Here is a 14,392-nt window from a genome sequence, read left to right on the forward strand (position 1 = left end):
ACATGAACAGTTTTTACACCTGTTTATAAGCTTATTTAAAGCATTTTTTATTTGTTTATAGGTGTATTTATTTATTTATTTTGTTCCGCACGCAGTTATTGGTATTGCCCAGTCTTGCCGCTAGGAGTTGTTATGGTGTTATTTTTAATGGACACGACACGTGCGCGACACGCGACTGCTACATTTTTTTCAGAGATTGGTGTGTGTGTGATGCCATTTAAGGCTTTGTTAAATCATCAGTACTACCATGTACGCTGTTGTTCGTTTCCTGGACGATCACGACAAACGGTTACACGTCATTCACGTGCATGACATCGAGAAGTTTGATCCCAAAGACACCAGCGACTACGACAACCGCTTTGTTTACAGCGCGTACTGGCGAGACCCCGTGGATGACACAAACACTGGTTTGTACAACACGCAAGTCTTGATGCTGGCAGGTATGTGTGGTATGTGAAATGTTACGGTTCCAATTTTATAGTCGTAATTTCTTACAGAAAGCGAAGATGACGCCCGCGCGAAAATGCGGGCCAAGAGGTTGGTGATACCAAAAATACCTATGCAAGAAACGACGTCAGATGATGATCCTGATGAGCTCGTGGAGTCCCAAACAAAAAGAAAAAAGGCTGAAAGAAAGGTTGCTATTTATGCTGCCTACATTTTGAAACGGCTGAAAACTTGCTGGTCTTGCATTGATCATCATCTGTAATTGTGCTTTCGACTTCTTTCAGAAACAAAAGAACGACAGAGCAAATGCTAAAAAAAACATGTATGACGAAATTCTTAAAAAGAATCTGGAAAAAGCGCACTCTGGGCGTAAACCTAGAGCACAGGTAAGTGTGCCATGGTCTTCATTAGTGCACTGTACTATAAAAGAAGCATTTTTTTTTACTGAAAGCAAAACCCTCATGAGACCCTTGAAGGCTACAGCTAGGGCACAATAAATAGACAGGGACAACAGAAGAAAGCACAAAGTGAAGCGCCGATACTTGTGTTGCTTCTGTTGTTCCTGTCTATTGTGCACAGTAGCCTTCAAGATGCAATACCAACTAGCCCACCAAGCCATCCTAGTGAATTCATGAAGTCATTTTTTGCATGATGAAATTTCAGCCAAGGAAAGGGACAGACACTCCGTCGGACAGCGGGTCCTCCGATAGTGATGAATTGTGCCCAAAAAGTGAAATTCTTCAAATGAAGAAGAAGAAAGACGTGTGGAAGGCGAGAACGAAGGCGCTGGTGGTTAAAGAGCTTGAGAAGGACAGAGACATGTGGAAATTGCGTGCTGAGGAGCTGCAGCACGACAACCAGTTTCTAAAGCAGCAGGTTGCAAGCCTGCAGAGATCCCTTGAAAGCAAGCTTTTCAAGCGTAAGAATGCTTTTTGCTCTGCATTATTTACTTGACAAAAGCTCCATGTATAATGATTACATGACAACTCATGTGCTACATAAAAACTTGTGCACCCTTTTTTTGTGTACATGCAGTTGCAGTAGAACAAGACCGGGTGCCTTGCAGTCGGGGCATGTTGTCAGGTTTGTTTCCCCATAAGAACTGCATACACCTATGCTCTTGAGTAAATGCATCAGTTCCATATTTCACTGGGACAGTAATATAGCATACTTTGACCTGTTTAATGAAGTCAGCTTTTTTATTATTTATTTATTCATATTTTGTCTAAGCAACTCGCTCAGTAGTATGTGCAAAGTAAAGGTTATAGAGATTTGGCTTTACTTGATGAACTTGCCGAACGAGTTCAAAGAGTGCTGCACTTTTTATTTGTTTTGAAAAAGTGCCCGCCAAACACAGCATGAATTAACTTTGGAGTGTAAGTTCAGCTGTTCTGCAGTAAGATGGCAGCTTCAGTCAGTATGTAATATAGAAGATGCTAGTGCCATGATAATGAAATGATGTTGGTTCTTTGAAAGTGGAGGTGGATAGATGAAAGTAAAGTTTGAACTGTAAAACAGAGTAGCCAATCGAGAAAACCTCGAACGAACAAAATTTTTCCTTGGTATGGTTTATCGCTATGTTACATTGTGATTTTTGGTTTGAAAGTCCGAAGTGAATTGACTTGGAGATGTGCACCTCATCGTAGCTTTTAGAAGCAGCCAATGCTCTAAGGCACGCTCTGACTAGCATGAAGCTTTAAACAAAAGCATCCAGATTTAACAGGCTTGAGGGGTTGAAATCTAAACTTTTACACCTGAATCATTTTTATTACAGCACATTCTGAGACAGATGAAGGAGAAAGCTTCGTCGGAAGTGAGTACTTTGCTTCTTTTATAATACTTCCCTGCATTTCAAAACTGGAGTGACAGTTACTGTCACTATATCTTTGTAACTTTAGATCTGTTGATTATGGACAACATGGCCTGCAGTGAACGTGTTCTCCGTAAGTAACAGCTCTGGTTTCATAGACAGTAAACTTTGTTTCAATTAGAGCAAGTTGTGCACCAAGATAAGCCATTTTTGAATAATTCTAAATGTTGCGTAGCACCGTGCTCATCTACTGCTGTAGAACCAGAGGAAAGGACAAGCACTGTTGGTGGAGAAAAGAACACTACACATCCAGGTCAGCTCAGATGTCACCTCAGATATTCTGACAATAATTTTTTTTTTTTTGTGCCATGACAAGGACCTGATATCTTTCTTGCAGGCCCAAATGGAGATTTCATTTATATGGAAGATGGCTCTGTAAGTAATTTGCTCGAAATTTAATGTCACTGTCTGCAGCTGCTTTTCATGCTTAACCGTTTTTTTTTCTATTGGTAGTCACAGCTACTCTATAGATCTAGGTGGTATAGTTAATTACGAAAGCTTTCTTAAAGCTTCTTGCTTGCAGCATGTTTACCATTTTTATTTTTTTAGCATGCTCAAGTCTTCAGTTTTACTCAGTGTACTTTTTGAGAGAAGTATGAATACCGTTGGGACCAGCACACAGTTTTTCTTTTTTATTATCAGCAATAGCAAGGTGTACAGTGCTGATCACACCTGTCTTGAGCACCTGAGCAGTGCTGTGTGGATGAAATATGGCAAAATTCTAAAGCAGATACTCAATTTCACTGATACTTCTTGCATTCATGTGCAGTTGAATATACTAGATGAACCGCACAGGCTCAAAAGCATTGTCTCTAACAGAGTAACCAATAACATTTTACTGCATTTGATTTGCAGCACACCACTTGTGCACCATAGACAAGTGTGATAGACTGTACATACTATTCATGTGCTACATCGTTGTGTTGTGCCAGGTGCATTGGTTAAACAATTTGTTAGTTTTGTTGTATGTTTAGCAGAAGTAACATGCAGCATTTTTTGTTTCATTGCTCCTTACAGTAGGGATTTTCCTCCATTATTTTGCTTTTTCACAGTTCCATTTGACGAAAGGCGTAACAATAAGTGGTGTGTGTGCAAAAAAAATATTTGGGAACAAGAAGGCTACCTTGGTGGTGAAGGATGCTGCCCACGCTATATGGGGAAGCAACGTTCTTGCATCTAGGAGCGTCACAGGGACCGTTGGCTCCAGGAAGAGAGCATTGGGGGAGCAGCCCAAGCAGCCGCTGACACCGGAGAAACTTCTTGTTGTGTCAGGTACAACTAGCATGAATAGTTTTCCACAGCGCATGCAGGAAGTCATCTTTACACAGCCTGGCAGCATGAACGAAAATGAAAGAGTGAAATTCATGCTGTTTGCTTTGCGAGTTGTCAAAACAAAATTTTGGTATATAGGGTGAACAGAAGTTGCACTTTGTACTGGAAATATGGAAAGATATCTCTGAGTTTGGGTTAAATTTGATGGGGTGCATGGTAGGCTCCTATGCTCAACTGACAATCTGTTGCACATGAAACTGTGCACCAAATTTAACTGCCATCAGCTGCCGAACAGGACAACTTGGGTTTTGTGGAGCTTGTGAAACTAAGTCATGCACATTCCTAATCCAGTGATGTCGGAGCTTTAGTGCTCAAACCCAAGCTCTGCCTCTATGGTGTGGCAGTTGTCGTTGCCGCAATCACTACTTTTTGTTGTCTAATGCTCAAAATCGACTCGTCTGTTTGTAGAAACACTCAAGCACTGGGGACAGCAGAAAGACGTCAACACTGCTGACACGGAAAAAAATCTGCCCAGGATCCTGGCTGAGAAGATCCAAGATCTCCTGAAATCGAAAGTGCGCAAGCAGATGTTTGACGATCAAGCACAATAAATTCTTAAACACTAAGGCTGTTTGTTTAACGCCCAATGCATGCTGTTAACTTGGCACAGGAATGTAGAACGTGCAAGTTACAATAAGCACTGACTTACTAATCGAATGGCACAACCATCTGGATAGCCATAAAAGTTATGTGCTTGTAACCCTAAAGTTGCTAAATTGGGCAGAAACATGCATTTGAGTTCGTTTGGGCACCACCTTGTTGATTGGGGGCGTCCTCCATCTCGGTGAGTAACAATTTTGTTGCATGTATGCAACCCTGAGCTGAAACCAGTAGCTGCTGGTTTCGGATACTGGTTTCAGTGACTGGTTCCATCAGCTACTGGTTCCATTACCTACTGGTTCCAATACCTACTGGTCCCATCACCTACTGGTCCCATCACCTACTGGTCCCATCAACTACGGGGAATGTGCTAATAAACCATCAATACTGGAACCAACAGAAAACCAACAGGAAATTTTCACCTGGGTGTTGTCCCAGTGCATGCTGCCTAAAACTGGCTGTCCTTTTTTTACGCAATTGAACAAGTGCTTTGTGTATGAAAAATCTCGTGAAAGTGCGAGCATGTTGAAGCAGTTGTCTTTCTCTCATACTTGTTCGCAAACCCTGACGAAGACCAGTCCACCGGTCGAAACCATTGGAAATAAAATTAGGGCAACCGCTAAGTTGTGTCTCTTCTCTTCCCAATTACGTTTGGCCTATTAGAAAAACTTCTCCAGATATATATATATATATAAGGGAAAGAAGTGTATACTTAAGGGTTCGTTTTTCCATGGTTTGACACAATATTAATGAGATCTAACAGACAATAATGTCAAAGAATGTCTAGGGGAAGTTATTAGAACCAATGTAATGTAAATAAGAAGAAAGAAAAGTGGGTGAAAAAATAACCTGCCGTGAGCAGGAAACGAACCTACGACCTTCGAATAACGCGTTCGATATATATATCAGATCTAAAAGACAATAATGCCAAGGAAAGTATACGGGAAGATATTAGACCAAATTGTTATGTAAATATGAAGAAAAGTGGGTGAAAAGATAACTTGCTGTGGGCTTGCGTCTCTCATAATCATATAGTGGTTTTGGGACGTTAAACCCCACATATCAAAACTTGCTGTGGGCAGGATCCGACGGCCAGTTATCTTTTCACCCACTTTTCTTCATATTTACATTTCAATTTGGTCTAATATCTTCCCTATACTTTTCTTGGCATTATTGTCTGTTAGATCTCATTAATATTGTGTAAAAACACGCAAAAACGAGCCCTTAGGTATACACTTCTTTCCTTAATATATATATATATATATATATATATATATATATATATATACATATATACACACACACACCGGCTAGCCCCACCACTCATGGAAGAGTTGGTACGCCACTGGAAGTTGGTCACAAATATCACAACTACTCTGACTGAGTAGCCTCAGACAGCGCGACACACTACACCAGCGCGAAGTCCCTGAAATTAGATTAACGTAGTCGCATCACAGAACGTTGTATACTGCGCGCAAATGCAACCAGGCCATGCGCGCAGTATACAACCATGGTATTGTAAATTGTAATACAGCGGCACGAAGGCAAACACTGAAGCGGCATTGTAAAATAAATTGGTCACGCACACAGCATGTGCCCACATTTTACAGAAACTTGTTTAATTTCACCGCAAATGAAAAGTGGGTGCGTTACTCGCAAGCCGACATACACTTCGTAGGAAACGATTATGCACTGAGGAACAGAAAAGACAAAACCATCGCCGTTTCTAATGTAGATCAACCGGAATTTTGTGGTGCAAGAGGCCAAAAAGTGAACACGACGCTTATAACCCAGTTGCTGTGGGTTATAACACCACTAACGACATGACAAGAGCACAAAATGCCGCGCGCAATAAAGTACTAGTTCTACCGCATAACACATTTAACACCTCTAGCGCCTCAATACTTTCAAAAGTATCATAAGCGTGCACGCTGTCTGTTTCTACTACCCCCTTTCCCCTTCACACACAACTTTGACTTTTCTTTTTCGTTTTTTTTTCTCGAGCTTAATTTTTCTGTCGCTAGGGGGATTCAAGTCGAGCAAACATGAAGTGACGTATTGTACGTAAATGCATCCGGGTAACTGGGTACTACAATGGCGACAATGAATCAGGCTTTTGGTAATACAGAATCTACAACATCGTATTCGCAACAGCCAACTGATCGTTTGAAGTTGTTGTACCCCACGGTGAATGAAGAAGAAACTCCTCTTCCGCGTTCTTGGAGCCCAAAGGACAAATTCACGTACATAGGCTTGTCTCAAAACAATCTTCGAGTACACTATAAAGGTTAGTGGAACTGCGAGATCTTTCAAAGTAATTTGTTTATGTGCTTTCACAGGTTGGCTTTCTACGATTTCGTAGAAGTCTACCTTATGATCAGGACCGCAGGGTGTTGTTGCCGTAGAAATACTATAGTGTCGTACGTTTCATTTGCGATCTCTAGCCATGCCGTCATGACGCATATGAAACGAAGTTTCAGCTGTTCGCAGCCTAGCAAACTGCTGACAGCTAGCGTTCAGTTTCGGGTGCTAGCGTTCGTTGCAGTTTCACATAATCATATGACATCTTAATAGATGTTATAATTGCGGTCGTTGTTTTATTTTGTGCGAGAAGTCATTACTACGCTCGTCGAGAAATAACTTTACATTTATTCATGCGTTTACTGCTACATTTATTTCGCAATTGTGTTATTTACGTTGTTATTTAATGCTGATCCAAAATGCTTCTCTGTGGCACACTTATCAGTGCCTTCGTCGTATAGAGGTCATTGTCAATCATCGATGATCAACATCTTGCGTGCAGCTTGGGGTCGATAATTTACATTTGGTTTGTTTACTCTTCAGCTGCTCCAGCGCCTGATACACTTTCTACACTAGGCCTACTGGCTGCGAATTCTGTGATACTCAAGTTTCTCAGCGTCTGCATTTTTTACAATATATTTGCCACTGTCAATCATTGATGGCACTGCACTGACTTGAGTGGTTGACGGTATCAGTGACTAATGTGTAAACAGTCGGGCAGCGTGTACTGTGTTCCGATTCTATAACAAGTGACGTTGTGTTGTCCTTTTTTTTTTCCCTCAAAAAGAAGTATACATAATTCACTGGTAGATGCAAAAAATAAATGGTGCACACCAAAGCTGCGATGAAAGTTTTTAAAATAGCTTTTTTTTTTTTTAATATGCATGAGTTATGCTGCAGTTTCACTTACTGCAGGTACTGTGATTTACTGCAATCACTGTCACTTACTGTGATTAAGCTTCGCTAATAGAAATTTGGGCTGCATTGAATATGAAGGGGTTGGGGGGGGGGGGGGGGGGGAGTCGCATTTTCAAACATGCTGTTAAATGAATGTGTTCTGTGCATGTCTTGCATCAAGTGCACATAGCACATCCAAGCAGTATGCTAGATATGTACTCAGTTCGTATTTACTGTGCAATGATAACCCTTCATTATTTGTAGTTTTCTTATGTGAAACTGATTCTACAGTTGTTTTCGCTCATTCATTGTGTGTTTTGAATGGGGGGAAGGGGGGGGAGTTTGACCTGTAGAGCACTTTTTTGCATATTGCTAACCATTTGAGAAGGCACTTCTGGATTAGATTTTAGTGAATTTTGTGTCAACAAAAGTCTGTATAATGTATATTTGTTCTGTGCCTTTCTCTAGGTGTTGGCAAGAACCACAAAGATGCTGCTAGTGTTCGTGCCACTCACCCGATTCCTGCAGCATGTGGCCTATATTACTTCGAAGTGAAGATCGTCAGTAAGGGTAGGGATGGCTACATGGGTGTGGGCCTGTCCGCACAGGGCGTCAACATGAACAGACTGCCTGGTCAGTTTCTGGATTCACTTTGGCGATGTGGTGTCTGTGTCCCTCACATTTTTGTCACATTTGTTTCATTGAGTTTAGGCAGAAAACAACTATATGTAATGTTCTACTGAGAACCAAAAGTTGGTCAGTATAAGCACTTCTGACCTTGCCCTTGCATTAATCCAGTTCTTGTGTATGCATCTATTTGCAATCACATGGTGGCATGGAGGCAAATTTGTGATCTTCAGCTGTAGGTATCAGCCAATTTGATCTCATGTCACTTAACAAACCAAATTTGCCAGTGTAGTGTAATGGAACTGACCTTGAATATTATATGCTATTTTCCAGTGAGTCACTGCTTTTGTAGACCAAAATAAAAAAAACTGTTGTCATCTTGTAATTGGCTGCTGCGGCAGTACACCTCATATAATGGTTTGAAGTCACAAAAGGTGTACTGCCGCAGCAGCCAATTACAAGATGACACCTCTTGTGACTTCAACCCTCTTGAGTACACCTTTTGTGACTTCAACCCATTATATGAGGTGTACTGATGGTGTATGGTGGTGGGGAAAAAAATGCCCAATTTAACACATCTTAAAAATGCTGGATTTTAAAAAATCTTGTACAAAACGTTTCGTCATATACTCTTTATAGAGCAGCTCAAGCTGCCAATGCTAGAAGAAGACGCAATGACGATTTCACCTAGAAATGGCATTCTAGGGAAAGTCACTGTTTACAATAAAACTCTATGGTTACACATCCCTAAGAGAACTCCCAAAGGATATTTTGTAGCCATCAGTTCTTCTGGACACCCACCTTCATAGAGTGGAATGTTCTGAAGTTTTTTTTATAATTGCCTAATGGCAGTGGTTCTCAGCCATGGATGTGTTGGGGACCCCTTGTGGACTGGTGGAGTGATAGGGGACCCCTTGGAGGGGAGAGAGGAGGTACATAGGTAAATTAGCACAACCGGAGCATGAAACAGGTGCCTTTTATTGCTACCAAAAACATCAAACAAATGTGTCACTTCATTTTGGACAGTTCATAAATTCTTGGCACAGTCGCGCTTAAACAGAGTTGCATATGTAAAAGAAAAAAAAATTTGTTAATGTTCAAAGAGTGGGTGAGGGTCTTGCAAATCTTAAAAATGGCTTTGCGGACCCCCATTTGAGATCCACTGGCCTAATGTAGGGAGGAGGAGAAGAGAAACTGAAGGAGAGGGAGGTTACCCAGTTCTCAGACTGGCTTGCTATCCTGTTGCTTAATATTGTACAATGAGTATATATATTAATTGGCACCACACTGGTGGTGGGGCTACTGCATGTGTGCGTGTGTCTGTCTGTTCTTTTTCTTCATGACCTACTGAATACATTTTTGTCTGATAGTTGTAAGTTATAATATATGATAAAAGCATGTTGAAAAGGCATGCAGCATATACAGTTCGCGTTCTGTGACTGATGTAAATTTGAGGTTGCTCATAGTTCTTGTAGTTAAGTGCCTGAAATTGATACTTTATTTTTATGATAAACTGGGTCTTCAGTTTTTCAAATAAATAGTGGATCGACATAGCCATGAATGTGTCCTAACAAATTTCACTTGGTGTGACCTCTGACCTAACAGCCACAGTCCAGGGTGTCTTCAAATTGTGGTAGTTATAGTAGTTTCTTGGGTGTTACCTGCCAAAGTCACAATATGATAGTGAGGCATGCTGTAGTGGGCGACACAACATTAATTTTTTAACACATTCGGTTCTTTAACATGCACCTAAATCTTAGTGCATGTGGGTTATTGAATTCTACCCCCATTGAAACCAAATTGTGGTTCCAATTGAAAAATTCCATCTCAGAAAGGCAGCAGTAAGCATGGTCTTGTCCCTTAAATACAAAGTTGTATAGTTTGATTGAGCAGTTGTATAATTTAATTATACTTCATCTCGCAACTACCTTGCACTGCTAAAGCTACGAGGAGTACGCAGGCAGATATTGTTCTGGGCATAATTATTTCATTATGAACAAACTACAAGGGTTACATGTTAAGTTACTAACAGTAATACGTATTAGGTTAAGTCCTTCACAAATGCACTTTGCATTTCCTAAAATAATACAGGTGGGTAACTGTAATAGCCACCCTAACCGCGATGATGTACAATACAGCAGCCTCTTCATACAGCCCAGTCCATCCCATCCAAATTTGTGCTTCTCTCCCCTCGGAAATAAATAAGTCACATAATTTGTTGGTGCTGTCTCCTTACACTGGGGGCAAAGCATCAGGTATCTTTTTTTCACTATTATGTAGATGGCTCATTCGTTTTGATGCTGCTAGGACTACCAATGTGGTGCCAAGCAGCTTAAGTGGTTTGATGGCAACTGAACAGATGGCACCACAGCATTAGCACTGGTGATGTGTTGACGATGTGAAACACCCTGAATGTCTATACTGCTTGCTGTGCCAATAATTTGCTGTTTCACTTTAGAGCGACACGTGACGGCCACTGAAGACTGAATAAGCACAAGGTTTTAGTACAGATATCGCCCATTTTTTGAATGAACCAAGATTAGTAGTGCTAAAGGAATTGGGTGCTGTCAAAAAAGAATCTGGTGGAAGCGCCTATATAAACGATGCTATGAAAGGAACAGCATTCTTCAAATGCCAGCTAGCGCACACTGTACAAGCAGGTGTCTGAACATAAAAAAGAAACAGTGAGGTGTCATTCTCGAAGACCTATTTCACAAGGTATATTAACTGCAGGTAGCAAGTAGCGACAACGTAGGCTAGCCGACGTTGTCGCTACTACGTTGTCGACGAGAGGATGAGCAGATGAAGTGACACAGATGAACACGCCTTGAAGGGCTTTTGCCTTTCCTGTTGGCTAAGAAGTCCTACAGCTTCCACAGTGCTGCGAAGTGCTTCTGAGATTGAGTATAGATGCAGAAAGTGCCAAAAGGCTGTTTTGTCAGCTCACTCTGGTAACACATTGCAAAAGAACAAATTGTCATCACACATGCCTTTTGATAAGTATTTATGTCTACATTCATCAAATTTTTTTCCAATGCTACTGCTGGGTCTTCAGAATTTTTTTTTTAGGTAATTACGAAGAGCTCAATAAAAGAAATGGCACTGCCTTTGCATTATGTGTTGTCATATATAGGGCTGTGTATTTCTGAATTCGTATGATAACGTAAAAAAAAAGTTGGTGTGAGGAGATGTCTGTTTTTATTATTATTATTATTATTATTATTAATATTATTATTATTATTATTATGAAAACTCAGAATTTCAGTGCCCTCAATTGTAATGGTGTGGCAATTTTCTTAACACATTTATAGGGGTGTGAGGAAGCAGCAGTATGTTTTGTTTGTTGACAAACTCCACAACCTACACATGAAGCTGAACCGGCACTTCTTTTCTAAATTCGAATGAGCTGTTCTGGATTTTCAGAGAAATAAAATTTAAGTCGATAGTTATACAATACGCATATTATCGTACACACTTACAGGCACTCCTCAGTTGATGGTATGGCATGTCTTTGGCACCTTTTTTGAGGGTGTTAAGTGCTTGAGACTGTACATTAGAGGGGCTGCATGTGCGTGGTTAACCCAAACATGATAATAATTAATTGGGGGGGGGGGGAGGGTTGGGCTTCACATTTTAAAAAAATGGTTATATTATGGGGAATGGGGTAGTGAAGGTCTCCTAAAATTTTGACTACCTGGGTTTTTTAACATTCTCCTAAATGTGAGTACATCTTGAGACTCTCGCATTTTGAATTAATTGAAATGTGGCTGCAATGGCCTTGTGAAACCAAGCATTAAGGCTTAAAGGGAAGCTAAAGCAGTTTTAATTTAAAAGAAGTTACTTTGGATTGTGTAAGGACTGGTTGATTCTTTTGGAATTCAAAAAGCAATCCGACAATTCTCACAAGTGGGCGCCAATAGCACTTATTGACGAAAAAGCAAAGGCTGTGGCTGCCAGGCTATTTAAGACTGTGATCGAACACGGTAATGCCATGCTAGGTATGCTGTGGCAACAGCAGCACTGCTGAAGTGTGGCCTCCTCGATTAGTTCTGGCAACGGAACGTAATGAGTTAGTCGCAGAGGCCATCGGTGAAAGTATGAGAGATGGTTCCTCAGTAGTGCTTGGAAAATCAATTGAGTGGAGTGTGAAAATGCATCCACATGGTTTTGCCGTCATTTTGCAGCCAAGCTGACCTCGTCTCGTCAAAACGCGAAATCTATGCAGTCACCTGCACTATCTCCGGATGCTACATCTGCGCTTTCTAAGGCACTTTGCCAGGCTAGTTGGTTGGGGTTCATTCATATTGGTATAGCGCACCACGACAAGGACATGAAGGAGAGACATACATACCCACAGCGCTAACTTGCAACTAATGCTTTATTTGCAATCTCACGTGCTATTTGTACAGTAACAGTAGATCGATAAAACGTAGAAAACATCATGTAAAGATACAGCACAGCTTATGCACGTGCCATCACCAATTGCGAGAATCTGAACTAGCCTTCGTCAAAGCAAAGATTCTAGATACCTTTTTTCTTCTGCTGACAAAGCAGAGGAAGCCACACTCACACATTTTTCTTTCATTTTGTCAATTTCATAAGCTTCAGTGATTTCACGCGTAGTTTTGTCACGTGCCCTATAGAGAACATTGGTGTTTTCAAACAAAGGGATGCAACCACACCTCTGATAGTGAGTGCCCAAATGACCACATACAGCTTTTTATATGTTGTACTAGTGTTCCCTAAGTCTTTGGTTCATACACCTTCCAGTTTGGCCTATGTACACGTGATCACTAGTCAAAGGAGTGCAATAGACGACACCTCGAATACAATTAACAAATTTTTCTTAGCTTCATCTTACAATCCCGTTTCCTGCTACTGTCTGCATCAAGCTTTTTGCACATTCCTTGTAACCGTTCGGGAGCAGAAAACACTACATCTGCACCGGCCTTTCTCGCTATCCTTCGCAAGTTATGCGAAATGGTATGCATGTAGGGCAATACAGCAACTTTGGCTGCCGGTACCCTGGCGTGTGTGGTTCATACACCTTCCAGTTTGGCCTATGTACACGCGATCACTAGTCAAAGGAGTGCAATAGACGACACCTCGAATACAATTGACAAATTTTTCCTAGCTTCATCTTACAATCCCGTTTCCCGCTACTGTCTGCATCAAGCTTTTTGCACATTCCTTGTAACCGTTCGGGAGCAGAAAACACTACATCTGCACCGGCCTTTCTCGCTATCCTTTGCAAGTTATGCGAAATGGCATGCATGTAGGGCAATACAGCAACCTTGGCTGCCGGTATCCTGGCGTGTGTGCTCCCTTTCCTGCTTATATTTTTGGTGACAGCGGTTAACAGGCACATGGGATAACCAGAGTCCATCAAACGTTTGATGCGAGCTTACAAGCTTGTGTCAAGCTTGTGATGACACGATTTTATCAGTGAATTTTGAAAACAGGAATTTATAACTGTACACATACCAATTTTGAGTAAGTGGACGAGAATGGAAAAACTGGTTTATTCACTCCCGGTTCATAGCTCCAGCACACTCCTGCTGGGGAAAAATACAGCTCAATGTCCAGAAATCTTATGCCATTTGGTACTTCATGCGTCAGTACCAGGGGTGATAACGCTATCATGAATATCGTTAGAGTTTTTGTAACAACTGCGTCAAAATTGTTATGTTCATTATTTTTAACGATATGATGGTCGTCTACGAATCTAAAAACAGCAATCACATCAGTGTGTTTCACGCGCTCATCAAGAACCTTATTATGTTTTGTTTTTTTTCTAAAAAGAGGTCGCTCAAGTACAGGTCTATGCAGGAACCTATACATAGTCCGTTTCTTTGTTTCGCAGTGTTCTCATTCCACGTCGCATAAGTCGAGTCAAGATAAAAGCAAAAGAGCTTTAGAAACTGTTCGCTCGACACACCGGCAGTATTTTGAAATTAAATCGCACCTACTCTTGTCGATACCTTCTGACACACGTTATCAACTCGGCCTGAGGAAGGGTGTAATAATTATCTTTAATATTGATCGAAAATTCTAAAAGATTCGTGTTTTCTTTCAAACAAATCTAGCACTTGTTCTTACTTTTTCACCAATAATGGGTCGTCAAGAGATATCAACTTCAAATTTTTTGTAGGAAGACTGCAATGCACTTTTGCCAGGTTTCGTTCTCCGACATGATCACTCTGAAAGGGCCGTCAATTTTATGCGTTTCTGTTCTGAAAAATATGTGAACATTCACTTTTTTGGTTTTCTCCATTGATCTAACGAGGCCTTTAAGATTAAAGCTTTTTCACTTCACAA

The 14,392-nt window shown here is 40.9% G+C and overlaps 2 protein-coding genes across 2 annotated transcripts in view; both read left to right on the forward strand.

The window, feature by feature from the left end:
- Positions 1-247: 247 nt before the first annotated feature.
- On the forward strand, positions 248-4,215 carry LOC119173515 (BEN domain-containing protein 5). The gene is made up of 11 exons (XM_075877503.1): positions 248-440; positions 498-637; positions 732-833; positions 1,111-1,366; positions 1,483-1,530; positions 2,222-2,260; positions 2,346-2,390; positions 2,493-2,570; positions 2,655-2,692; positions 3,370-3,589; positions 4,058-4,215. The coding sequence occupies exons 1-11, from the start codon at positions 248-250 to the stop codon at positions 4,198-4,200; spliced, it is 1,302 nt and encodes a 433-aa protein (XP_075733618.1). The 3' UTR covers positions 4,201-4,215.
- A 2,096-nt stretch (positions 4,216-6,311) lies between these two features.
- RanBPM (Ran-binding protein M) overlaps positions 6,312-14,392 on the forward strand; it is a 74,847-nt gene continuing 66,766 nt past the window's right edge. Inside the window, exons 1-2 of the mRNA XM_037427615.2 lie at positions 6,312-6,536; positions 7,916-8,080. Coding sequence (XP_037283512.2) covers positions 6,344-6,536; positions 7,916-8,080 — 358 coding nt within the window. The 5' untranslated portion in view covers positions 6,312-6,343. The remainder of the gene's footprint in view (positions 6,537-7,915; positions 8,081-14,392) is intronic.

Source organism: Rhipicephalus microplus, chromosome X (genome assembly GCF_043290135.1).
Source record: "Rhipicephalus microplus isolate Deutch F79 chromosome X, USDA_Rmic, whole genome shotgun sequence".
NCBI classification, from domain to species: Eukaryota; Metazoa; Arthropoda; class Arachnida; order Ixodida; family Ixodidae; genus Rhipicephalus; species Rhipicephalus microplus.

What these genes read in the sequence shown, in the direction of transcription:
- LOC119173515 (XM_075877503.1), top strand. Translation starts at nt 248, where the DNA reads ATGTACGCTGTTGTTCGTTTCCTGGACGATCACGACAAACGGTTACAC. An exon ending in TGAAAGCAAGCTTTTCAAGC is followed by an intron (nt 1,367 to 1,482) that starts GTAAGAATGCTT and finishes GTGTACATGCAG; the next exon opens with TTGCAGTAGAACAAGACCGG. An exon ending in CTGCAGTGAACGTGTTCTCC is followed by an intron (nt 2,391 to 2,492) that starts GTAAGTAACAGC and finishes AATGTTGCGTAG; the next exon opens with CACCGTGCTCATCTACTGCT.